A 26712-nucleotide genomic window follows, 5' to 3' on the forward strand; every position below is an offset into this window, starting at 1 on the left:
GACAGACCTGCTTCCAGCGCTGAAATGAATTGCCATGGCGTAGTGTGACACACAACCAGTGTCACTTCACCAGGTGGAAAGCTGGGGGGAGAATACAAAAAAAACCCCACCAAAAACAAAACTAAAAAACCAAAACGATGCTGAAATTGTAATTGAAACACTTAGATAAGGCTGTAGTTTAGGTGACATTTAGAGTTCTTGCTAAGGCAAAGGTATCATCATACCATACACCAAACAAAGAAAATGGCAATTATGCAAGAGACTACAAAATTATCACATTGCCTTATCTATACAAAAATACAAAAAAAAAAAAACCCAAACCTGCACAAATATTTAGCTCTTTCTGCAGCCTATTCTAAAGTCCTATGACTGTCAGAAAAAACACTTGAAGAAAATAGCAAGCATTTATATTGTTCTAAGGAATGAGTTCTGGCTATAAAAGCTGAGCACAGCTCTAAGATGGGTTGTTTACATCCACTCTGTGAAAACGGCAGAAATTCTGATCAGAGCCTGCAGGGTGCACCAAGAGCCCCCCAGGAGCCCTGGGCAGCCTGTCCCTGTCCCTCTTGGCCACCCCTGTGCCTGGCCCAGGCTCTCACCTCTGCAGGGCTGTGCTGCAGGCTGGCCTTGCCAGCCCCTTCCCCTGAACCCCCTTAGTGGGCAGGGGAAGCAGAGTGTCCCACCAGAGCCATGTCCCCAGTCCTGCTCAGCGCTGGCTCCTGTGTGACACCCACACCCGCGGTGCAGCTGGCCCGGGTCTGACTCGCCAGCTGTGCCCTGTGGCTGTGGCCCCTGCTGGGCAGGGAGCAGCTCACAGCAGAGCCCTGTGCTCTGTGCTGCTGTGCCCCAGCTGCTCAGGCTGCTCCCTGACACCAAGTGCAGCAAACACCTCTTCATTCCTTAGGTCACCTCCAGGGATCTGCAGCACCTGGCAGTAAATCCTCAGTGCCTCCTGCCAGCCCTGGTCTATGCCTTGAATAAAGACTAACACAGAAACTGATCCCACTGCATAAACAAGGCCTCATCTACTAATTCATCAGTTTAAAGGACTGTCTTAAAAATTTTACTCAATTCCTACCCTTTCCTGGAAAGCTGTTTTGGATAACTCACACACAGCTGTAATTGACAAGTCAAGTCCAGAACAGTTTGCTTTGCTTTACAGTTAATGCAGTCTAAATTTCAAAATCATCTCACCTCAATCTCTTAAAGCCCTGACTCTTCAAAGGACATCAGAAGAATCTTTTTAGATGAAACTGTACTTGAACTGTAGATTCATGATGCAAGAAACACTTAAAACACACATATGTAGTCAAAGAGCTATATGGCAGTTTTATTTGTAAAATACTTAATTCCTAACAGCAAAATACTTTAATTGTACTTTATAAAAGTTAGCAAAATTTCATACATTTGAAACAGAAACAATTCTACTTCAATTTTCTTTTCAAGTTGGAAGCTATAGGTATGCACCACACAACAGATTTCAGAACAGGTCATTCAATAAATATATCCTTCCACCATTAAAATCTGTGAAGGGCAGTGAAAACAATTCATAAAACTACTGAAAAAATATAAGCATTTCTGTCTTTTTCTGAGGTTTGGAACTAGTAATATCTATACACAACAAAGTTCTTGGCATTTACAACAAGGACTGTATAGCAAGTAACAGAAGAGTTTGTTAATAGTACACCAGAACAACCAAATTTGCAGTACAACATTTCTACCAAAAGAAAATCAGAAATTCAGTCTGTTTCTTGAATCCTACAGAGGACTTCTGCAAGGAGGTGGCAGAAGGAACTTAAATTACCAACTGATTTCATATTTATAAGGCCATTGCATATCCTAAGTTGCAATTAGAAATCTGGTCCTATACCCTGTACAATAAAGACTGTCTGTTATGGACAGAAGTTGAAGTGAGAATGAGTAAATTCACTGTTTTATTCTATTACTAACAAATAAACTATGAAACCTTTGTCTTGGAGAGGACAGATTTAGTTAAACCTAATTTTGCTATGTACAAGTGTCATTTTGGAAGCCACAGTTTCTACAACTCTCAGAGGTAAAATCCACTCCTTATGCCAGCCTTCCAAGAAGTTTTATTCTGTGAAGAAATTGGACCTCTGAGACTGCACTCAGACCCAACACAAGCAACAAGGCAAGCTCACACAGAGTCAGCCAGTGCAGACACTGCGAGGACTGTGTGACATGCTGGGAAACATGGAACAAAAAGGGTTACACCAACTGCAAGGAGTGCAACAAGGGCCAGGGCTGGGCTCTGCACCTGGAACAGGGCAGCCCTGGCTGCATGCATCAGCTAAGGAGCAGCTATGGAAAGGGTCCTGGACATCCTGGCTGATGGCAGCTTGAGTATCAGTCAGGAATGCCCTGTCAGCAAGGAGGGTCAGCTGGGTCTTGGGGGGCATCAAGCACAGCCTGCCAGCTGGGAGAGGGAGGGAACTGTCCTGCTCTGCTCTGGGGCAGCCTCACCTCAAGTGCCGGGGACAGTTTTAGGCACCACAATATAAGAAACACATTCAGCTATTCAAGAGTGTCCAGGGGAGGGCCATGAGGATGGTGAAGGGTCTGGAGGAAAAACTGTATGAAGAGCAGCTGAGGTCACTTGGTTTTTGCCAGACTGGAGGAGACTGAGGGAAGACCTCATTGCAGTCTTCAACATCCTCTCAAGGGGAAGAGGAGGGGCAGGTACTGATCTCTTCCCTCTTATGAGCAGTGACAGGACCCGAGGGAATGGCCTGAAGGTGTAGCAGGAGAGGTTTGGGTGGGATATCAGGAAAAGGTGGTGTTGTTCTATTTCTAGAGTCCCATACTGTTGTTATCAGATTTCTACAGTCCATACCTCCTCAGTGTATTCTCATGGCTGCAGATCTTCACAGCACAGACTCCTTCTTCTGCATGCTGTTCTCTCTCAGTTCAGGGCTCCTCCAAGGCTCTCCCTGACTGGCTGACCCACCCCCTTTTATCCCAGTTGTCTTCATTGGTCACAGCTGCAGCCCAATTAAGGACATGACAGCTGCAGCCCATCAAGGACAACCGGGACCTCCCGGGGCAAAGCCTCTATACAGATATTCAAGTACAATACATTTCCTCTACTATAAAAAGGTTCTTCACTCAGTGGGTAGGTGGGCACTAGCAAAGGTTCCCAGGGAAGTGGTCACATCACCAAGCCTGACAGAGTTCAAGAACAATGCTCTCAGGCACATGGTGTCATTTTTGGGGATGATCCTATGCACTGTCAGGAGTTGGACTTGATGATCCTGATATGTCACTTACAACTCAGCATATTTTATGATTCTTTGATTGCTTCCTTTGTTGAAAACAAACAAACAAAAAACCTCCAAATAACAAAGAAACTACCCAACAAAAAAACCCATTAACTTCTGTACAGTTACTGCTGTTGAATTCTAACTTACAAATTAAACTGAGCGAGATGTGAAATTGAATATATATGGTAATTAATTCTTTATTTTTAAAAGTTCAACCTCCAAGTGATTTTGAAAATTAGCTTGTTAAAATTAGTTAGTTTGCTATTTTTTAAAAATATATACCTTAATGCACTAATAAATCTTAGTCTTGCGTAGACACAAAGGAAAGGCAAGGGCATGAACATTTATTATTGACAGGTGCTTTTCTGGGCCTCATACACCTACAACAAGGGATTTGCTAAAATTTTGAAGCCTTAGCCACAGTAACCATGGGATAGTGAAGTTCAGGACCCTGAAGAAGTATTTTCCTTAAATTTCATTAAGAAAAACTAGAACCAAGCATTGGATTGTGGGTTTTTTTGTCCTTTTAGAAGAGCTAAATCAGTGCCGAGCAGTATAACTGATGTCTTGAGAGGCTACCTGGAACAGAGGCTAGACAGTATCAAAGGAACAAAGAAGGTATTTATTAAAAGGCCTTCAAAGGATGCACCTTGGGCAGTACAAGAGCCTGGCCAAGGCTACACCCAAGATGGATGATGGGTCAGGAGTTTTCACACTTTTATAAGTTTTGGTCCATTTACATACTGGAGTTAATTGTCCAATTACAGCTTCAGGTTAGAAAGTTTCATCCTCCCAGACTGCTCTCCTCAATTCACTGCTGTTTAAACCTTTTGGGCCTGAAGCTGCAATGGTGTCCTTGGTTCACAGGCTGGAAAAGGATTGTTTTGTCTAACTAAACTGTGAAGAGAACCTGCTGACACTTTATATCAAGTTCAGAGTTATGTACTCATGCAGTACAGAATCTCAAAAATATGAAAGCTAAAACTTAAGGCATCATTCCCCCATACATTACCAGATGTACTTACATTGCTGTCTGCCTCTTACCCTGCAAAAAACACTGATATAGGAGGCAAAAATGTGAGAGATCATACAGTCATCAAGGTTGGAAAAGAAGATCATCAAGTCCAGATACGACAAGTTACCTAAATGCAATTAAAACTATTTTCTCCTTTCTGATATTTTCACTGAAGATATCCAATTGTCAAAGCAAATTTCATTCCTCATACATAATAAGATAATTTAGCTGGCAGTGATTCACCCTCCAAGGAGGACCACTCTTTCCTCTCCTCTTTTCCATCTGCTTCTGCTGAACTGATGCACAGTGCATCTTTTCTAACCAGATTAATCTTTCAGATTCAATGAATCATGAGAAGAAGATGCTTTTAGGAGAGACCACATTGCAAATGCTACAGGGAACACTGAAAATAATTTCTGAGGAGCACAAACACTACTTATGCAAAGAATTAGGGCTCCCAAGCCTTCTGCTGATTTTGGTCTCACAAAGTGATGCTATTTAGTGCTGCTGACAACTCAGTTGAATAGAACAGCTTGATATTACAGGCTTCTACACAGAGTTAATAAAAACCTGCTAAATTAAGATTTGAGGCAGCTGCTAGAGAGCTTCAATCCGAGAGATGCTTTCCGCTGGCTTTACGGCTGTGGGATCCTCTGGGGGACTCTGCACTCGGGGCTCTCTGGCGCGTTCCAGTCGTGGCCTTTTTGAGCTCGTGTCTGAGACTGCGGATTGTGCTGTTTATGGCAGCCACGCACGCCTTCCAATCAAATCCACTTTCATTGAGATCAAAGGATGGAAAATTCTCTTGAAGGAAGTCTAAAAATAAACAAGTATGTAATAGTGAGTTAGCAATTATTTAGGTAAGCTGTGTACTCTTTCTGGATGTAATTAAGCTAAAACAAGTGCATGCTACCAAACCAGGACAGTTAGACATATTACAAGCCTCGAAAAGCAAAGCAGGGCAGATATTGCTTTCCCCTTTCTGTTATATTTGAAAATGAGTAAAAAAAGGTCTAAACACAAAAACAAAATATGAAAAGAAAACGTGACCATGTGTGTGGTTTTGATCCTTTGAAGTGCTGAGTAACTTCAGCTTCTAACGTGGTCAGCTAGCAAAGACAAATCTTGGGCTCCATTTCAGAGTGACCAGAATTAGGCAGGACCAAGCTCTCCTTCAGAGGATCTCTGGCAACTATATTCACTAAAATTAGTCACACCAGTTCAGCATAACACAGATGTACAGGAACAACAGTGACAGAAAAATTGTGAGAGCTCATTCCTTACCATAATGCAAGTAAGATCAGTAAACAAACACTTGAGTTTGGTAGGAATGACAAAAAAGGTAGGACTGTAGTACCTTTCTTCCCTTCCATGAGTAAAATTGGTAATTTAAAACCAAAATTAAAATTGGTTTTTAAAGTTATTGAGGAGTGATTGTCCTGCTGAGTTGAATTACATGTTTTCTCTTAACAACCTGGTAAGTCTTAAATAAACACCAAAAAGCAATTCTCATCTGTAATTTCAAATCAAAGCAATATTGCTTCTCCTTCTCTGATTAACATCTAGATTTACCTTCATAGTAGAAAGAAAGGTATAGCTAGTAGATATTGTGTCAGCTTTCTCTAACACATACCAGCAAATAAAAATCTCATATAGTATCATTGCTTACAGTTAAAATTTTAACTTGAAGTTACAAATCTGGAAACCCATTTTTCCAGAAAAGCTTTGGTCTGAAGGAAGAAAGTAACTGAGATAAAAATTTGTTCTCTTGCAGTTCACTCTGCTCCAGAAGGAGTGGTGAAAGGGAGAGTAAGTGTGCCTTAAGATGCTCCTGTTTTAAACTATGCTGACAAAGGATAGCTGGTGGCTGAAGCAGCAGACAGGCTCTCCTTACTTCCATCCCCAGCAGTAAATTCAAGAATATTTGACCTCAGAGAAACAGCAGAGAACTGGAATTCTTCAAGGTCTACAGAGCCTTTGTACATGGTCCACTAAACAGTTTTTAAAGTTACATCTTTTCTTTGACCAAAATTGACCAATTCTGGGGATTATTGTAAGGCTATGCAGGGCCCCTTCCTGCTCTGCAGGGTAACATTCATGGAGCTGGTGCTGCCATCCAGTCAGGCTGTGTTAAAGGAAACAGGGGCAGGGACTGTCCTATGGCTCCAGAATCAAGTGACAAGGTCTGGCTGCAACACACAGGATTTGTCTCTCATCTGCTCTCTGGCCCACATGGTGTTCTGCAGTCCTAAGACACACTTACTACATCTTTTGAATGCTTCTTAAGCTCAAAATGTCAAGAAATAAAATATGTCTACATGTCTATATATGTGTGTATATATATATATATATATATATATATATAAAGTGGAGATGTTTAAGTGGCAAAGTTTCCCAGGCTAGTGCTTGCCATACTGGAAATGGTTTCTGGCATGCTCTGTCTGTCCCTCAAGCTATGCCCAGTCACCACCCCAGAGGGTGTGAGTCACAGCTCCATTTCATTGAGCATCAACACTGTTCCCTTAGATGCAGTCCTCCTTCCCCAGTTCTCTCCCCCATCCCAGTGGGTGGGCAGGGGAACAGGACAGGGAGGAAGAAGGTAAGCAAGCAGCTGTGTTTAGCTACCTGATAGGTTAAAACACAACGGCTGCTAAATTCCACTTCATAAGCTCTCCTTGTTTCCAATCTCTAAATATGGCTTTTTTTCTGCAAGGCTCAGTTATGAATTCCCAGCTTAGCCCAACTCACATCTCCTAAGTGTCAAGATGGACTCCTGTGTGCTTGCAGAAGGCTGCTCTTAAAGATCTGTCAACTTTCCTGAGCTTCTCTCCTATTCACAGCTGTCTCTCACAAGCTCCCATCTGTGACTTTCCCAAACATGTCAAAATATGCTCTCCCAAGCTACAGAGCCTGTAGTCAGACCCTTCTTACTCTACTCAGGACCTTAGGGCCCATGATTTCATAATCTCTACGGGCAATGCCACCACCAATTATCATAGAAGAACCCTTTTTGTGAAGAAAGCCATAATCTGCTGTACATGACATCTCTGTCCTCTGCTTCATCTACACAGTCCCAATATCAAGAAATTATCTCTGATGTCCTCCAGAATCCTCAGGCACTGCTCCCATCTCCCACTGCATCGCTCTTTCAAGCCAATGTTGAGACAATTGAGTTTTCCCATACAAACCAGGTTCATCATCTGGAGAATTTCTTGAGCTACTAAAATATAACTTTATCTACTTCCTCTCAATTTGTTTCACTGCTTGCAGAAATGCCTGTAAGAATATTTTCACAGAATAATTTCTGAAGTTCTATGCTTTGTTCATAGAATACAAAATTAATACTCTTACCAGTTTCCCTACATTATGATTTAACATAAGAGATTTTCTTACTTACCTCTGAGAGCATTAATTTTATTGGAATCCAGTGGGCTCATGCCACGATCAAGACTGCCATAGACGTTGCTTTTCACCAGCACCTCTTCAGGGAACATGTGACGGATCAGGAAGCGAGCTGACAGCTCTGGCCGCGTCTTCCCCTTGGCGACGTAAATGACCGAGAAAGGCAACTGAACATTGCGCCATGGGCTCCCAAGAGGTTCTAGAGAAGATGTCATGGAGGGAGGAGAGATATGTTACTCATCCAACACTGACCATGCCTCAAAGTGGCTGTATTAAATCAAAACTGGCACAAAAAGCTCACCTGGAAACCACTCTACTTGCTTGGAAAGACCAAAGCAAAGCCGTAACACTACAGCTACTGCTAACATGAAACATGTTGCAGACATGTGGCCAAGCAGCCAGAACACCTGGTTTACAACCACAAACAGTACTTCTGATATGTCTTCAGCAAGGCAAGCTGCATTATTAATTATTGCTTTCTAACTTGTTTCATCTCAGGTGAAAAGATGATGCTTTTCCAAGTAAGTAAGTAAGTAAATAAAACTTCTGCTATTTCAGTGGTGTTTAGATTCTGCAAGCAGAAGTAGAGTGAATATTTTTCAACTGTTTCCACCTCACTTCACTGCAAACATTAATAAGAAAAAATGCAAAACTTTTAGTACATACAGAAGTCTGTGGGATCTGACTAACAAATCTTGGGTGCAGGAACAGATCTGAAACAACCCTAAAGTGACCCTAATTGAATAAATTACTTGCAACAGCAACTAATCTCAGCCCATTTTCCTTGAGGGTCTCTAAGCATCACATGCTGTACACAAATTTTTTCCTCAATGCATTTGTGTATTGAACACTTACATTAAAAAAGTGAAAATATAAAGGCTGCTTTAAGATTTTTATTGTCCTAAAGAGTCAGTTTTGCAGGAAGGTGTGCTTTTTCTTCTGAAATTGCAATTCCATTCCATAGATATTCTGAGCTAGCTTACTTTTTAAAGTATTATATATTTATTAACCAAATAAAAGAAAAAAGCCAGGACAACTGAACAGAGTAACTGAAGCTGAACTTCCCAATGTCACAGCAGATATGCATTATGGGATTCTGGTAGATGCAAACATATATTCTGTTAGCCAGATATATTGCCCTTGCTCATTCCCAAAAAGACTTACTATGTGTACACCAAACAACTGCCTTAAGAGAAAAAGAAGACTCACATAGTTCAGAAAATCCCTTTACTATGCAATCATACCTACAGAACCATTGTTTGCCTCTCATTGACTATTTAAAATGTAACAAGCAATGCCAGAACACAAAAAATTTCTTTGTTTACCCATAGGTTCCAAAGACTGTTGTTTTCTGACTGAAGATGTGTGGAGAGCTTCTGGAAACTTATCCAATTCTGAATTCTGCAACATGTCAATTGTGGAGCCAGTCATTTTCTGAGAATTTTGCGAATTGTTTCCACTATCTTCATTATCATTTAAATCTACACAATGAGATGTATCAGGAGCATCAGACACTTTTTCTTTCCCCTCAGTTTTCTGCTGAAACATTTAATAAGGTTAGTACACACACTGAGAGAAGCCTACCAGTTTTCTAATTGGTGTTCCAGTTTACTTCACATTTAGTATAAATCAGATTTCAGATCTTTGCAATATAGTTAGTCCTGAATTTCTATCATGAAAACTACCAATAAAACAGTTAATAATTCTACAAAGATGTGCACAGAGCATATTAGAAGTAAGTGTAGTTGGAGGTGTTTTGGGAGTAATGTTTCAGTCAATATAAAACTGAAATGCATAGCTGAACATATCTAAAAAAAAAGCCTGCGAAAACAAGCACTAAGAGCTATTTGTTTAAACTCTCAATCAAATTTGACACTACTTCTGGGCAACATTTGCAGTGCTTTCCTTATAGTATCCTATGTATCCACACTTCTTAACTGAACTCTGGACATAGAAGCAGGAAGAGGCAAAGCAGAAAGCAGTATATTCCAGTGTTCCCCACATGGAACCAGTGCTGCAGTCAGCATGCCTGTGCTGAGCAACACAGATATAGAACCCAAGGAATTTCCAATACAGCACTTGTACCATGAGCAGGTCAAATAATTAATCTGAGAAAAAAGTGCAAACTTAGTACTTAATAACTCATCACCTTTGCTTTGGTTTCGGAGCGTAAGGAGCGGATCATAGAATTGACATTTGTGATACAGGTTTTCCAGTCTTTTCCACGCTCACTCAAATCATAGGTTGGAAAGTTAGTTGCAAGAAACTCTGCATATAAAATACAGAAAATGTTTGAAGCATCACTACAAAGCCCAGTATCTAGAAGTATCCTAATTTACAAAGAGAGAGAAAGCTAACTAATGCTTCATATGTTTACTGTTCTCCATTTACAAGCTTCAGACTTCCATCGATAAATAAAGATAATAAACTTGTGTTTTGAAAATAACCAGCATTATGAATTTAAGATGTTCTGTGATACATTTTGAGATGTTGTGAATAATGCTTCTATTATATTAAATATTTCCTGGTAGAATTAGGGGAAATATGTGATTTATCATACTAACTTTTAGAAAACCCCCAAAACCAACACCACCACCATCCCCTGCAAAAGAACAGATGCAGGGTAAAGCTGTTGCTGCAACTATTTCACATGGCTTATATAATCTCACACTCAATTTTAACCCTTTAACACATACATGCCATGCTGTGTAAATGGCTTGACATTTATTAAAAAAATCCCCCTCCATCTTCACCACTTCTCACTCAATATAAAGAGTGTTTCAAAACCACCAGTTAATGTTTGTCCCAAGTATACCACGGCCATGAACCAACCCAAATCAACCAAACAAAAAACCACTGACAAAATCCATGGCACACACAAACACAAAATGAACTGCAATTAAAAATCTAGAGAGAGCAAGCATGACTGATGAACACAATGTACATAAAACAAGAAGAAATTTGAATAGTTTCATTTAAATTGAGGAAAAATGAACATTGAGAATTACAAAGCAGGACTTTCAAAACAAAAGGACACTGCAGAGTGGAGCACATCCACTGCAGCATTTATCTGCTCACCAGCTGTCAGACAGCAATTAGCCAGAAACACACAGAAAAGGACTCCTTTGAAGTTCAAAACTTTGTTAAGTATGAAAGAAGTAAATCTGTGCATTTTGAAAGGTACCAAACCTCTTATTGCAGCAATTTTGTTTGGATCCAGTGTCCTGCGCCCCCGTGCACTCGCTCCCATAACGCTGCACAGTAAAGTTTTCTTGGGGAACAAGACACGAACCAAGTGGCGCGCTGCGTACTTGGGTTTAGTCTTTTGCCGCGCCTTCACCAAATGGTTTCCAAGAACTTTCACATTTCTTGCTGGGTCACCAACAAATTCTTTTGTAAAACAAAAACATTCAAAGAAAAAATAATTTAAAATCCCAAATGAGTTGTTAAAAACAGAACATTTTTTCAAACTCTTTCTCTTGACTCTCAGTGTATGTTCTCTACTACAGTTAATTTTACTATGTATTACTACTTATCCTTGCTCTTACAAAAGCAGCTTTAAATTGGAATGATAGCAGAAGTAACTTTTTGATTCACTTTAACCACCAGCATAACTGATATCAAAACACCCAAGAAAATACATCAGACACCCAACTGTCCACAATGTTCACAGTGGCCTATATTACATATGTGCAGATACCAGGTATGTTTTCAAGACGCTGACTTATAAAGAGTGGCACATCCATACACAGAACTGCTAAAACACACAAACTGTTTACAAATTTTTAGATAGATATCTGAATATTTCACCTAATATTCATGCAGCTCTTCAGCTGTACAAATGTATTTTTTAGACCAAAAGCAAAGAAATCATAGCTCAGCCTTGCATATAAATCAGGGCATTTACACTTTAGAAAGAAAGGCATTAGTTTTTAATACATGGTGCTATTGGATATGTGTATTATAATGTAATGAATTCTTGTTTTTCTTTGGAATTAGGTATTTTGAAAGAAACCAAACACTGGAGGATTTGAGTATAAAAAGGATGTATAGAAAGGATAGAATAAGGAAGGATAGAAAGGATAAAATCCCACACAAGAAGAAAACAGGTATTTCCTTCACACATATCCGGCAAGCTTTAGTGGCAATTCTATTTGCCTCCTCCAACACATGGGCAGCATGCTCTTATTACTTGTGAATTATACACAGAATAAAAAAAGGTTACATTAAGAGAGAAAAAGAGAGCCTAGAGTTAAAAGAACCCAAAGCACCTACTGTAAACCAGACATTTTCTTAGCCTTTGTTTCTGCATACTTATCACAAAGGCACTCACCAAAGCTAGGATTGATGAGGACTGAAGAAGATGGCAGTTCTTCACTAACATTCACATCCTCAGATGCATTTCTGTAGCTCAACTCCACAGCATTATTTTCCTGACTGGGCTCAGATGGTGCTGGCATCGATGGTGATGCCACGGGTGAAGATGCAATGTTGACAGTACTTTCCACAACACTGGGAGCAAGATTTGATTGTGGTGAAAGGTCAGGCATCCCATTAGTTGCTGTGTATGATGAATGTAATGAATGTGTAGAAACTATAGTGGGGAGTGGTGGGCTCTGCCTTCCAACAGGCTGCTGAGATTCGAGCTGAAAACTCTGCGGGGCATGTTTTACCTTGGAATTGACTGGGACGTGGCCATTTGGTAAAGCAACCCTTACAACTGGGCTATGCCTTCCCTGGCCTGATGAAGAACGATGAAGACTTAAATCTCTTTCCATGTGTTTGGGTACTCTGATTTTTCCTGAAGGCAAATGACTGGAACTTCTGTATGTAAATCCAACTGGTTTCTGCAAACATGATTCAGAAAACAATTAAAAGGTTAAATTAGACATAGCTGATAATTTTGGGGGGTTTTTTTAGCAAATCAGGAAAACTAGATTTTTGTTATGATGCTATTAGCAGCATACTCTTCCTTGAAGTAGTCTCTGTCATCAACTCAGAGCTACAATGTTTTAGCCTTCTCGCTACTATCTTCTATTCTCATTTGTATCTGCAACACTAACAGTTTATCTGGTCAGCCTCAATGTTTCTCAATTTTTTTTTCACCTGGGGGGAGGGGGGAACTACTTTCTAGACCTCTATTAAAAAGTAAATAGGCAAAATAAAATTTAAAATTTTTCAGTCATTGACTGATGAATTTTCAAGGAATGTGTCCACTGCCCTGCTAGCTCCTTTCAAACAAGAAAAAAACCCAAATGCCTTCTCTTCTTTCTTTACTTGTTAGCTGAAAACATTAAATATTCAGATCTCATCTACAATGAAGATTCCAAAGAGACTGAGATGGACAAACTGAGAGATGGGCTATGTTTTCCATCACTTCAAGTATTTTTATTAGAAATCATACAGCATGCATTCTAGTTCAAAACACAAGTCACTGAGCAGGAGCCACCAAATGAAGATGATACATGTGGATTTGTTTTTCTTATTTTGTTTAATTTTGGTGGTTTTGTGTGTTTCTTTAAAGAAATCTCATTATATTTCATTTGCATTTGACAAGATCAGTTTATTCCCTGAACCTCATGGTTTTGGATGAGTAGCCAGCACAAGCTTGGAGTTGACAATAAAAATACATACTAAATAAAACCTAGTTTCCTACTGATAGCTGGCAGGTGTGAGAAATCCAGCTCCACCCACCCTTAAAGCAAATGGCCTTACTGCTGTCTTGACATCTCCTGACAGCACAATCATCTCTGTCACATTAAATGCTTTGTAGTGTTGATGACAAAAAAAGTTATTATGGATTTTATAACCTTTTTCAAAACCCATCTGTTATGCTTTCCTTTTAAAGATCATTGTTACAAGTACTAAAATTGTGTCTCCTTAGTTAACACTAGATTGACCATTTAGGAACAAAATGAATACTGTGTACTCAATATCAAACATTATTAAAAATGTTTAAAGAGGAGTCTCCATTAAAAATAAATTCTATACTGTAATGGATATGACAACATACTGTTCACATCCAAAGTTCAATAAGCCAATTGAACCAACCTGACTGATGCTTAAACTCTCTTCTAACTGCAGAAACCAGTGAGACAACACACCACGTGTTGCAAAGGTGCAACAGCAATATACTGAAGTTTAAGATGCACCTACACAATTCACTTCTGTTCATGCCAATACAAATAGAATTTTACAGCATCTATCACAGCATCCTGAATTTGATGGGAGTCACTGCCAATTTGTGGCCACCAGTCAGTAACACAGGAAATTGAAGCTGGCACATAATCAGAAATCTCAAGTAATTGAATTGAAATCGATTCTAAGTCTACTATTTTGCTCCTTATTTCAACCTTAGTGAAATTATTGGGGTTTTTAAAATAAGCATCAGAGGAAATGAGAGAATTAAAGCAAAAATAAACATCTTAGGTCTTTAATACTCACAGGTTTGAGCAAGAATGGCTTTATACGAGTGTGCTGCATTTCTGAGACCTTACGATGAAGCAGGTCAAATTTTTTATCCAGCTTCTGAATGGCATCATACATGGCCTGTCAACAAATATAAAACTGAAAATAGCACTGTTTCACAAGAACTCAACCTAAACCTGAAGAAACCAAGAAAGTTCAATTAAAAGCTGAACTCCCTCCTCAAAACTTAGCCAACTTCCTTCCACAGCACTGCTGAATCTTAAGGAGACTTACAAGACATTAACACTTGGTTACAAATCACTTACAAACTGACTTCCATTAAGCATGGCCTGAATGACTCCAGTCACACAAGTGCTCACCTGAATAAAGATGGGATGCTTTTAATTTTTAGTGCAGTTATTTTCAATTTTGCCAGTTACTGCTTCAGAAATCAAAAGGAAAGAACTTACAAAACCAACACTAGCAGGATTTTTGGCAAGCAACATACATTCAATAGCTGGGTGTGTATCACAGCCATATCTTTCCCATGACTGTGAAATTCCTCCCAATAACTAAACTTTACATTTTGTATTAAAGCTTAATATTTGAAAATTATTCTTATGAAAAGTTCAGAGAATATGAAAGAGCTTAGTTTTACTTTGAAAATATTGTAGTGATGTGGGCAATTAACAAGCATATAACTGGAAAGGATCACATCACTGGTTGTCAAGTTTATAAAACAACTCTTCCCGAAGTTTCGCTAAAATTGTTTGAACACCATTTCAGATATAAAGGAAAAAATAAATACCTGGCAATAACTGAGGACCTCCATAAGAGGATTCTGTTGATATCCAGTATAAGAAGCTTCAGATAAAATGCTTTCCTTTTTCATTAAAATAATAATTAAATATAAAAAAGAAAAAAAAAAGAGAAAAAAACCAGTGTTAGGTATTGATATATACACGGACTTAAGATATCATATTAAGCAAGTAAATCCCAACTTCAAATCTCCCATGGTACTTCAGCCTACCCCAAAACATGCATCCCCCAAAGCAGCTTTTCAAAGTCAGTCAAACAAAAGAAAATTCACTTACACATTCATAGTCTGGTTCATACTCATAAATGACACTGTCACTATCTTCATATTCTTCTTCCCTGGTTCTCATCTGGGAAATAACATAATTAACATTTAATATTTTGAAAAGTTAAAGAATTCTCCCAGGAATCCAACGTGGACACTTTTGGTTGTAGCTATAATTCCCTCCTTTGGCTATATGAGGGCCCCAAAAAACAAGACCTACCAGAGTCGTTTATGTACTGGTGTGTTAAGGAAACTTTCCTGTCTGACCATGCAGGAGACACTCTGGTGGTCACCCAGGGACTGTAACTGCTGGCACTGAAGCCCCTTTGCAGTGGGTGGCTCAGGTGCCCTACCTGACTCCCTACATACTCTACTTTCACAGTCAAAGCTTCCTTACCAGCTTGACCCTGGATCTGCCATAGCAGACTCTCAGACCTCTGGTTTCTTCAAGTAATTTTACCAAAGAAGAGGACATATATGTGTGTGTATATATATATATACACACATGTATATATATCTATATACATACCTGTGTATATATGTATATATATACACATCTATATATATGCGTATATATATATACACGTGTATATACATGTATATAAATGAAAAATAATGTGCATTTTTGTTTACTCTAAGGCAGAACTTTCTCATCTAACTTAATGTGCTATAGAGCCAAACTTATGCAATTACAGAATCATGGAATCACTTAGATTGGAAAAGACCTCTTTTTACAGCTTCTGCTTTCAGTTATACCTTCTGAGTCCAAATTATGAGACTTCAGTGGGTATTAATTGAAAGCAGAAGCTGTAAAAATTTCTAGAAGAGGCAATTTCCTCACAGTTTGCAAACTGCTTTTAAGCAGAAAGAAAGCAGCAAGAATGGTGCCACCACCTGGACAATCCTGGCATTTTCCTTTTACTGGATGGACGCCAATCCCATCCACCACTCGCCACAGATTTACAGCGTCTGCTGGTCGTGCTTTCTTTTTTTTTTTTTAACTAATCAGGTTTTGTTCTAGAAAAGGAAGGGAGGGGGGCAGGTGGTACTTCTGTTTTGTTTACAACAGGCAGAATTCAGTGACTGGTAAAATTTTGGAGATTATTCTGGGAGTTACTGAAAAACACCTGAAGGACAACCGAGTCATCAGTCAGAGCCAGCACGGCTTCATAAGGGTGAAGTCCTCCTTGTCAAAGTTAAATTCCTTTTATGACAAGATGACCCACCTAGCTGGTCAAGGGAAGTCAGTTGATGCAATCTGTTTGGATTTCAATAAAGCTTTTGATACTGCCTCTCACAGGATCCTCTGGACAAAATGTCCAGCACACAGTTGTTTAAACACATCACAGCTTGAGTGAGCAATTGGCTCAAGAGCCAGGCACAAAGCGTTACAGGGAATGGGGTGACATCAGACTGGGCACCTGTCACTAGTGGGGCTCTGCAGGGCTCCATCCCGGGCCCTGTGCTCCTCAACATCTTCAAAAATGATGTGGACACAGGACACATTTACGAGTGTGGACACACTCATAAATTATGTGGACATAAATGACGTGGACACTGAATTTTCTGACGACACTAAGCTGGGAGGAGCCGTTGACTCCCCTGAAGGTGTAGAGCCCCACAGAGAGATCTGAACAAATCAGTGGCTGGGCAATCACCAACTGTATGAAGTTTAACAAGGACAGTGCTGGATTCTGCATCTGGGATGGGGCAACTCTGGATGTATGGACAACTGCAGAGTAGGAGGCTGAAGACTTGCTAGAAGCATCCATGCATAGATATCCTACCCATCTTCATCAAATCACCACACAGCAGTGAAAGAAAAAATATATTCCAACTGAAACTGGTCTCAAAAGGAAGGGCTATTGTTTGGTGAAACATACCACATTGTGCTCCACTACAGCAGGAGAAAGTCGCTTTCTTTTATTATGCAAAAACACAAAATCCATTTTGTCAGGGCTGTGACCATTTCCTCTCTGCATCATTGCAGAATGGCTCATTTGTGAGGCTGTTTGATCAGCAAGCACTGGCAAGCCTTCACTTCCTGTTAAAGAGAAAGCAAAGCTCATCAAAAAGTTTCCCACTGCATTAAACGTTTTACTGCAGTAAAAATAGGTACAGTCACCCTTTTTTTTAAACTTTCAGACTGCTTGATTATTTGAAATTTGTTTACCAGCATAGTACCAAACAGTTATTTCTTGAATTAATTTAGATCAGAAATTATAAATTCAATTTAGTATTGTTTTTTTCAAAAATAATGATATTTTAAAAAGTGCCAGTAAAAGTAATACTGACTTTGTGAGCATAAATGGCTAAGAAAAAATTAAAATAAAAGGTGCTCTGCAACAGGCAGGGAGAAATGAAGACCTAGATCTCTCTCTGCATGATGTTGAGCTTCCTCTGACAGCTTCTTATTGTAGGCAAGAAGATACAAGACAAAAGTAGAAGAAACTCATTTGGACAGACAGAATGAGATCTGAAGGAAAGGCACTGCTCTACAAGACACTGGTCTAAAATAGTGGTTGAATAAAACCAATCAGACAGAATTTCAGTTCAAAGTTCAATAGTCACATTTGAGATAAACCAGTGGTGTGTTTCACTCTTCTATCTCACTATACTTGATTTTAACTAGACAATATCTAATACACCCAAAGGCAATAAAACCATATTTTACCTTTTAAGAAACAACTGCTCTCATCACGATTAATTTAATAATAATAAAATAATTACTCATGTCCTAAAACCAAGGTTAGCAACTGTCTATGACAGCTTCTTGGGCAGAAGTTTTAATTTTGGTGGGGTTGTTTGTTTATTTTCAATAACAGAGACAAAACCCCAAGTAAATTATCCAAACCATCCTCCACTCCCAAATTTGTTTTTAGATGTAAACATACAACTACAGAATACTCTACTGTCAATTAGAAGAGCAAAAAGTCTAAAGGTTCTCAGAAGCACCCAACAACACTAGGAAACACATGTAACTCGTGTCTGTGAAGAGAAATACTGATGGGATTCTCTATAGAGTTAACTGGCTGAATTAAAAAAAATATCCCCCAAAGTAGGAAGTGCTTTCACTTAGTTACAGTAATTTTCCTCACTAACTTGGTAATACTGCTACAGAACTCAATAAATGCTCATAACAGCTGTGAAGAATTTTTGTCTGAGCCAATAAAGCACTGGGTAAGATTTCTTGAGAGACTTTGATCTTGCATGTTGAAATAAATACAGTGAATTAAAGACAATCACAATGGCTACTTACTGCTAATAATTTATCATCCTAAACAACCATCTTGCTATCATTACACATCAGCATCTCCAGTACTAAGTTACACTGGATAGATTATCTAAAAACCTAATTTCTTAAGCTAGGTTATTTCATGACATTTATTTTCCAAATTGCTTCCTAATTTATTCCTAGGTATACTTACCCTTACAAGTAAGTAAAAAGTTGTCTTCTTACAATGTAATATTTTAGCAGGCTCACCATTTATAAGGATCTTGAAAGTAATAACTAAAAGGCACTTCTCATTAAAGGCACTGCCAAGCAATTTCTATAAAGTAGCTTTCTAATAAAACGTGTTTTAAAGACGGGGGTAATATAGAAAGCACTGAATCCAAAAGCACAGGACATATGGCATTAAAACTAGCCATTAACTATCAGACCACAATAAAAATGAACAGTAATTACCATAGGCAAGTTGACTCATGTGGTGAACAGCACTGTTTGCTTCAGAGTTCTGCTGCACTGGCATGCAGCTTTGTGTGGACAGCCTGCTGTCTCCATGGTCCACAATCAGTGCTTCATCCTCCTCCTCAGTCTTCACACACAAATAATCTAATAGCAGCAAGAGAAACAGGTAAGACTGCAGGCCATTCTGCATATCAGGTGCCAAGCCTGTATCACACCTAGCATCATCTCAATTGTACCACAGGATATTATAAATTTGGCTTCACTTCACCATCTAAATACAAAGTCCCTTTTACACACACACAGGTTATAACACACACTAGAATGGAAGCAGCTTACTATTGTTTAGTTGGTGGGATTTCTGAAACTGTTCAGTACCCAGTTCTCCCTAAAGTGTCCAGCTTCAACAGGAACAGTTATAAGCCAGTAACAAGCACTTCTACAAACTCCACTGTTTATATATTCAAACATACGAAAAAAATGTATCAATCTGATCTTGAAATTTTACTGTCATAAATAAGACTTGCTTAATACACTTGAACAAATCAGTCTACAAATCCTAACTGAATACTTGGTATTCAGATCAATCCAAACATTGGCTCCCAATGCAATACTGTTTAGAAACACTGAATGGCAAATCTCCAGTAGCAGATTTTTTCCAATTAAACACCCTACCTCAGAGACAAAGAGAAAAATGGTTTCAGAATAACTGTATTATAGTTATTACTGTTAAATCCAGTATTTTTGTCAGGGTCAGGGAGGGAGTAGAATTTATTTTTGCTGAAACAAATTAATGGAAGGAACCTTATAAAGTTAGGAAATAAAACTGAAATTCAGCCAGCACACGTGCATGACACAGGCTGTATTTTCCACATTGTCTCAGCCCTGTTCAGTGCACAGGATGGACTGAGCTCCAGGGATGAATCAGAACTGTATCAGTGGAACAGCAATCTGGGTCTCTACTCTTACATAATCAATTCATTCCAAATCCTGCTCTCTCCCAATTTCTTAAAGAGACCAAAAGGTAAGAATAAAGTTGAATTCCACAGGTCATTCAGCTTCCCCTCTGGCCAATAATCACATCTAATTCAAAAGACATAATGCAGCAGGGTTTGGATTTGTCTGCCAATCAGATTAAGAAGCTGATGGTCTGTTCAGAAACACCCATCAACTGCTACATAGTCAAGAGCTTTGTTTACAAGTGTAAACAAAGCCAGAAAGCTACCTGGGGCAGAGCTGACCTGTACAAAGGAGTTTAGCTGAGGACACACTCTAGGATATGCTGTTTAGGCTGCCAATGGGAGAACAGTTCTTTGCCAGTTTTCATCAGCTGTATGGAAGTAAACAACAGGCTTACTCATGAACTTAATTTAGGTACAGCTTTTAGCAAAACACTTCAGTGATATTCACTGACTGAAGTTCATTGCAGGCTAACATGACTTATTAGCATGTGATGAATTATTTAACTACCTCACAGGCACAAATTTTTTTGTTGACAATCATTTAGTATTCTACCTACTTTGGGAAAGAATTAACAAAGAGTCAGTAAAAGTGCATCTGCATCTAAGCAGGAGGGATGACAATCCTCTCTGCCAATTTCCCCAGCCAGGATGCCAGATTAGTGCATGGTCTGACAAATGCCCTACTTACAGCTGGGTCTCTGCTGTCCTACAATCCTCTTTCTATCCCTAACTAGACAAAGCAATGCAAACTGTATGTTATTTATGCAACCCTAAAAAGCCCAGAATTTACCTGTATATTCATAATCTTTGCCACAGATCTCATGCCTCACTCAGATAACACTAGCGAAACGACCCAACCTGATCAGCAACTACATCACTCAAATCTACACTGAAAGAGTGATGAGTATGGAAGAGGGAAAATTCTGTGCAACCAGCAAAGACATGGCAAGGTCAAAGCAGCTCCATCTGTACTACAGGAAGGCCAGTATGATCAGAAGTGGCTGATACTGAAAGCAAGGCTCAACTCTTCCAAACCCTCTACCACCCTCCCTTAAATAAGTTTCAAAATCAGAACTTCAACAGTGCAGTGGACTCTGAGCAGAAAGTGTTCCCAAAGCCTGCAGCTACAGCAACTCACAGCTGGAGAGCAAACATAAGCCAAACAGAAAACTACAGAAAGCAAAACCACCTCAATAAGAAAAAAAAACCAACAAAACCAAAACCAAAATTACAACAGATTTCTACAATGACATGGAAGCAATGCAGCAACAAGCAGCAATCTGTAATTTTAACCTTTCAGTGATGGCCAGGATCCTCCTCATCCCCTGGCTTTTTAATTTCCATCACCCATTGCTGAACGTGGCAGCTTTCACACATAGAAAGGGAATTATTCTGTCTTCAGAACACTTTTACATGAGCAGTCAAGAAACTTGAAGATTAGAATACACCACCCATTTCCAGGAAGGCCTATTAGCATGACTGGTCACACTGCAACAACGAGAAAAGCAGCCCCAAGAATGCAGACTCACCTGTTTTACACCAACCATTTCCTCCTTTCCCAATGCATTCTAGTTGCCTGGCCTCTGAAGTCAGTGGACAAACTTAAATGTCTCTGCTATAGATTTGACTACACTCATCAGCAAGAGGAATAGATAAGTGATAAAAATTATTTTGTTTATAAGACTGTTGGGAATTAAACAAAGTTTACTTATAGAATATTAGAGTATAGAATATTATTCATACCTTCAAAAACTTGTGACAAGAAAAAAAATCTAGCTATTTAGCCACAATCTGAAAGACACTGCAACTTAGTCCTCTAAGCAATTCTAAATATTTCTGATGCTTCCTTAAGGTGCCCAGGAATAGAGAGTATTACCAAACATACATAGCACCAAACAGTATGAAATACAATTCTGACTCTCAGGTAGGAACCACAAACTGCCAAATTCTATGGATTAATTTGTACTCCTGGAGGAAAAAAAAAAAAAAAAAGCCCCAAAAAAAAACCCCACCAGCCATCAAGTGTTTTTTTACTTCTGACTTGGATGAAGAAGCAACTGCATTTCTTGTGCCAAGTTAGTAATATATATATACATTAACTCACTCCACTGACAGAAAATTTCATGACATAGATATTTAGATGTTTCCAGTATGTCTTGAAAGGAAATTATAAATTTTAAAAGTGTGATTAAGGAAATATTTCACGTTTACATATTTCGGACATGGCTTTTACTGTGAAGTGGATTGCACATTAGTAATACTTACTAAATTGGCTGATTTATCCAATCATTGGATCAAGTTATCAGTTTAGGAAAACTCTGAATTTCTGTTTGAAAACTGAAGTAAGAGTCATCTAAAATTAGAAAACATAACCAAACAAATTCCTTTTCAGACTCAATTCATACTCTGAGTTATGATATAGGCTATATCTTAGAATTTTTAGGGGAGTTGTAGGATAGGCTAAAAGATCAAAGTTCATAAAAAATGTGTATTGTACAGAAAGACATTTATAGACAGAGCAGTCCAGTGAAATGGCCATATTAAAAACCAAGATTGGAGATGATCTTTTTAACTTCTATTAAGATGTTTAAGTTCATCATTTAGTATTCTTTCATCAGGAGATCATCTTCCCTTCTACACAAAATCATCAAGTTGAAGCATGTCAAAGGCACTTACACTTGAATTATTTGCACCCAAAATTGTTCAACTCTGTGCCTAACCCTATACTACATTAAATTACAGCTTTTTATGCAGCTCTGTGAAGCCAAGCATCACAAAGAATTTATTTCCAGTAACCAACAGAAAGATATATTTAAAATTATTTGGGACTTGAAAATGTGTTGGTACTCAACGTCAAGAAACACTAAAACCAACCAACCAACCAACAAACTCGAAATCTTTCAAAGGCAGAATCAAAAGGAAAAACAATAAAGCTCAAAAAGCCTCTCCAGCAACTATGAATTGCAGAGCAAAACAAATCAAGCAACCAATCCCACCCAAATAAATAAAGAACTTAGCTGGGTTGAAACTGAGCCACAAAAGGAGAGACAGCCAGCCTTAACTTGGATCATAATTAGATCCTGTGCTATTTATGGCACAACACTTGTGCTAACACACACAAAAAAGTGAACATATACAAGGGAGAGCCCAGGGACACCAGTGCCTTTCAGGGTGAGTCTCATCCCATCACAACTCTAAGAAATCATCTGCCTATAAACTCAATTTCACTGCAGACATAACTGAGAGTTTTACGCAGATTTATGATAATGAGAGCTAGAAGCACAGAAATAGAACCAGATCTGATGCATCAGCTGAAGCCTGAAGACAAGATGACAGACTATTTCTTTCTTTCCCCAAGTATGTTACTAATAAAACACATCACATAAGCCAATGGAATAAGGAAGGACTTGTACTGAATCAAGGGACTTGTACTGAATTACCTGAGGAATGCTCTCACTAGTTGCAGAAACACAAATGTAAGTGATCATCAAGCATTGAATGGTAAAGGGGGGTTGATGATAGAGATAGCTGAAAGCACCAACTAGTACTAAATCCTATCTCAACCTCTACTACAGAGTTCCTGGAGAGCTTGCAAAATCACTAAAACCTTTTCATAGAAATATAGGAATCTGGTGGGTTTCCTTAATTTTCTAAAGAGTTCAGTAAGACACCTCTGTATTTCTGCAAACATTATCTCAACTCACCCACGTTAAACAGCCAGCCATGGAAACTCTGTGTAAGTCAAACCAGATTTTACAAAGATTTTTAAATACTGCACTCAGAAGAAAATGGTAGCACTCATCTTAAGTCACATCCTTGAATTTAGCATACTTCTGATTATTTTGTCCTTCCTCTAGATATGTTGTCAGGGACCAGAGACACTACAATACTCTATCAGAGATAAAACACTTAACAGCAGCCTCTGAACACTGAAACAATTAATTTAGAGTGCTGCTGTCAGAATTTACAACGAACTAAGAAGACAACAGAAACTAATATTCAGCTCATACAAACCAATTACTATGGAGAGAAGCTAAATAATAAAGCCAGATTTCCTGTACCTTTACCTGTCATACTTAGATGACTGAGATGATAATGAAAATCAAGATAAAAACACTCTCACATAAAGACATTTGGTGTTTATTAAGACTGAACCTCATACTGCACCTTTTGATTGAACAATATTATTAATGTCATATCTTTTCTATTGCCAGGGACTAGCATAGGCTTAGTATTTGCTAGGATTACTGAGTTACAAAGAAAGCCAATCAGGAAACTGAAGAATTGAGGACAAAGGAGAAGCACCACCAAACACATCACTGTACACGTTTGCTTAATAAAGATTACATCACAATAATCACAATTGCTCTGCTCCCACCCTCCTGCCGTCTCAGTCCTACTCCTTTCGCTCATGTTGACACTTGCAGAACTGCACAGCCAACTGGCTATTTCCTAATGAGAAAAGTTCCTTCAACAATGAAATCATACAAGAAAATCTGGCATCTGAGCAAGACACAACTGAAACTTCTTTAGAGGATAAGTCTGTGACAGCAGCAACCTAAATGGGCATAAACTGAGTCTGTATAAACATCACTTCTCTGAAGGGCAAGGTGAAGCACGTCACTGGCAGAAATAGAGTTGTTTAGGTCCAAAATCAAGGTGTCTGAAGTCTAAACCCGTAAGTTGCACTACGCATTGTGCCTTCTGTTATTCAACTCATTAGGTCAGGCCTCTCCCTTTAGGAGCAACATTCATCTCTCCCTTACTCAGATTTTGTATCCGAGTAACTACAGCGCTGGGGGGGACCTGTCAAAGCCGAGACCTCGCTGTTCCACGGAAAAATCTCCCCAAGCTTTTGGCACTAGGCTCAGCTGCCATTTGAGGACTACAGGCAGCAAAAGCTTCCCCCACCAGCAACACTGCAACTAAGGCAACCAAGCTGTGGCTGTGCTACACTATTCTGAGCAGAGCTTCCCCGCGAGTCCTGTCCCCGGAGCACGCATTCCCGGGGAGAGCGCCGGGGAGAGCCCCAGGCCGCGCCGGGCCCGCACGCCCTGGGAGGCGAACAGGCGCAGCCTCGCCCGCCATGAGCCGCGCCCCCGCGCCGCGAGCCCCCGCCGGCGCTGACGCGAACGCGACGGGCAGGAGCGCCAGCCAATGGCAGCGCCGGCCGCGCGGGAACGGGCGAATAGCCACGGGCGCGGTGGGCGTGGCGCGGCCGGCTCGGCAGCGGGCGTTGGGGCTGTTGCGAACGATGAGGGAGCGTTCCCCGCGCCGCGGCGGCGCCGCGTCCTTCCCAACCCCCTCGGCGGGGCGAGCCGCCGGGCCGGGAGCCTTACCCTCCTCAGACATGGCTTGCTGGGGCGGCTGAGCGCGGCGTCCTCCTCGGGCGGGCCGGGCGGGCGGCGGAGCGAGCGGGGCTCGGGTACCGGCAGGTGTGGCCGGAATGCGGCGTTGGAAACGGAAGCGGCTTCTCCGACGTGAGCAAGAAACTGTTTTGGAGCAGTGCGGCTGCGCGCTGGGCGCGGGGGCGCGCCCGGGAAACGGGAGCGGGGGGCGGTGCCGCCCGCTCCTTCAGCAGCCATGCAGTGGTCCTCCAGCCAGCGAGCCAGCCAAATGGGCAGCCGAACAGCCACCGAGTCCACTCCCGCAGTGTGCGGCCACGCCGTCCGCTCCCCTAGCAGCCAGCAAGCCCGCTAGGCAGTCGGCCTACTCCCGCAGCAGCCCTGTCTGGGTTCCCGCAGCACCCACCCAGCTGGGAGTCGGCCCGCTCCCGCAGCAGCCCTGTCTGGGTTCCCGCAGCACCCACCCAGCTGGGACTCGGCCCGCTCCCGCAGCAGCCCTGTTTGGGTTCCCGCAGCAGCCAGCTGGCCCACTCTGGGAGCAGCTAGTCCGACGGCGGGCCCGTTCCTCCAGCAGCCCGCCGGAGATAGGCTGCCGGGCGCGGCTCTGGAGTTAGGAAAATGCCCGGGCTCTCTCCGCGCCCCTCTCGGCTCCCTGGTGCTCCCACACTCCGTGCTGGCCGAGGCCACGCTGAGGGCAGCCAGCCCCGGTTCGTGCAGTTTTTTTGGGCCCCTGGGGAATGCGGGATTGCCGAGCTGCTCCCAGGGGCCCTGCATGAGGGCAGAGCCTGTTGCCCGTGCCATTCACTGCTCCAGGTTTCAGGGTATAAACCCGTCTGGTTCTTTTAGCACATCAACAAGTTAAGTTATGGTGGTCTGCAGAGCCCCCTATTTTTTTGATTCAGGGCCGAGGATCAACAGGGCCAGAAGATGCCCTGCCCAGATGCCCCATGGCTGTCCTCATGCTCTACCCTGCAGGCACAGGAATCTCTCTGGGGTTATTCATTCAGGGAGTGGTGGGAAGAATCAAAGAATTAATTAGGTTGGAAAAGACAAACTTGGAGAGCATCCAGCCCAACCTATAGACCTGACATCATGTTATCAGCTAAACTATGGCACTAAGTAATATTACATTATGTTTTAAAACACCACCAGGGATGGTGACTCCCCTGTCTTCCTGGGCAGCCTATTCCAATGTCCCAGTACAGTGACACAGTGTAAAAATACTGGATGTGGGTGGTTATGGGACCTGATCTGCTCATGGCTTGGGGCAGCAAAGTGGCCTACGACAGCCTGCAGGATCAAAGAAAGTACAATTCAGGCAAAAGAAGAGCAATCCCTGCAGGTTCAACCAAGAGCTTTTAAAGAAAGTGAAGGAGATGTGTGGAAAGTTCTGTTTAAGAAGTTAATAAAAATCAGGGAAAAGGGGTGGATTGAGGTGAATTGGGGAGGAATAAGACTCTGGTGATAGTAAATGTTTTTCTAGCTTTTCTCTGGGATATGTGCATACATTTGTGTATGGGCGTCAGACAC

General features: G+C 40.7%; 1 protein-coding gene across 1 annotated transcript; it reads right to left on the reverse strand.

The window, feature by feature from the left end:
- Positions 1 to 1304: 1304 nt before the first annotated feature.
- Positions 1305 to 25360, reverse strand: BEND2 (BEN domain containing 2). The gene is made up of 12 exons (XM_077172801.1): positions 25177 to 25360; positions 18876 to 19022; positions 17071 to 17231; positions 15201 to 15272; positions 14915 to 14989; positions 14143 to 14247; positions 12032 to 12545; positions 10888 to 11088; positions 9848 to 9966; positions 9024 to 9237; positions 7694 to 7897; positions 1305 to 5112 (listed from the first exon to the last, which is right to left on the reverse strand). The coding sequence occupies exons 1-12, from the start codon at positions 25187 to 25189 to the stop codon at positions 4904 to 4906; spliced, it is 2034 nt and encodes a 677-aa protein (XP_077028916.1). The 5' UTR covers positions 25190 to 25360; the 3' UTR covers positions 1305 to 4903.
- Between the last annotated feature and the right edge of the window lie 1352 nt (positions 25361 to 26712).

This window comes from Agelaius phoeniceus, chromosome 2 (assembly GCF_051311805.1).
Source record: "Agelaius phoeniceus isolate bAgePho1 chromosome 2, bAgePho1.hap1, whole genome shotgun sequence".
Lineage (NCBI taxonomy): Eukaryota > Metazoa > Chordata > Aves > Passeriformes > Icteridae > Agelaius > Agelaius phoeniceus.

Bases quoted from the DNA above. Each gene is read 5' to 3' on its own strand.
- BEND2 (XM_077172801.1), bottom strand. The intron at 17,232-18,875 runs GTAATTACTGTT...TCTCTTTAACAG, and splicing joins CATGAGTCAACTTGCCTATG to GAAGTGAAGGCTTGCCAGTG. The intron at 9,967-10,887 runs GTTTGGTACCTT...TTTTATATGCAG, and splicing joins CAAAATTGCTGCAATAAGAG to AGTTTCTTGCAACTAACTTT.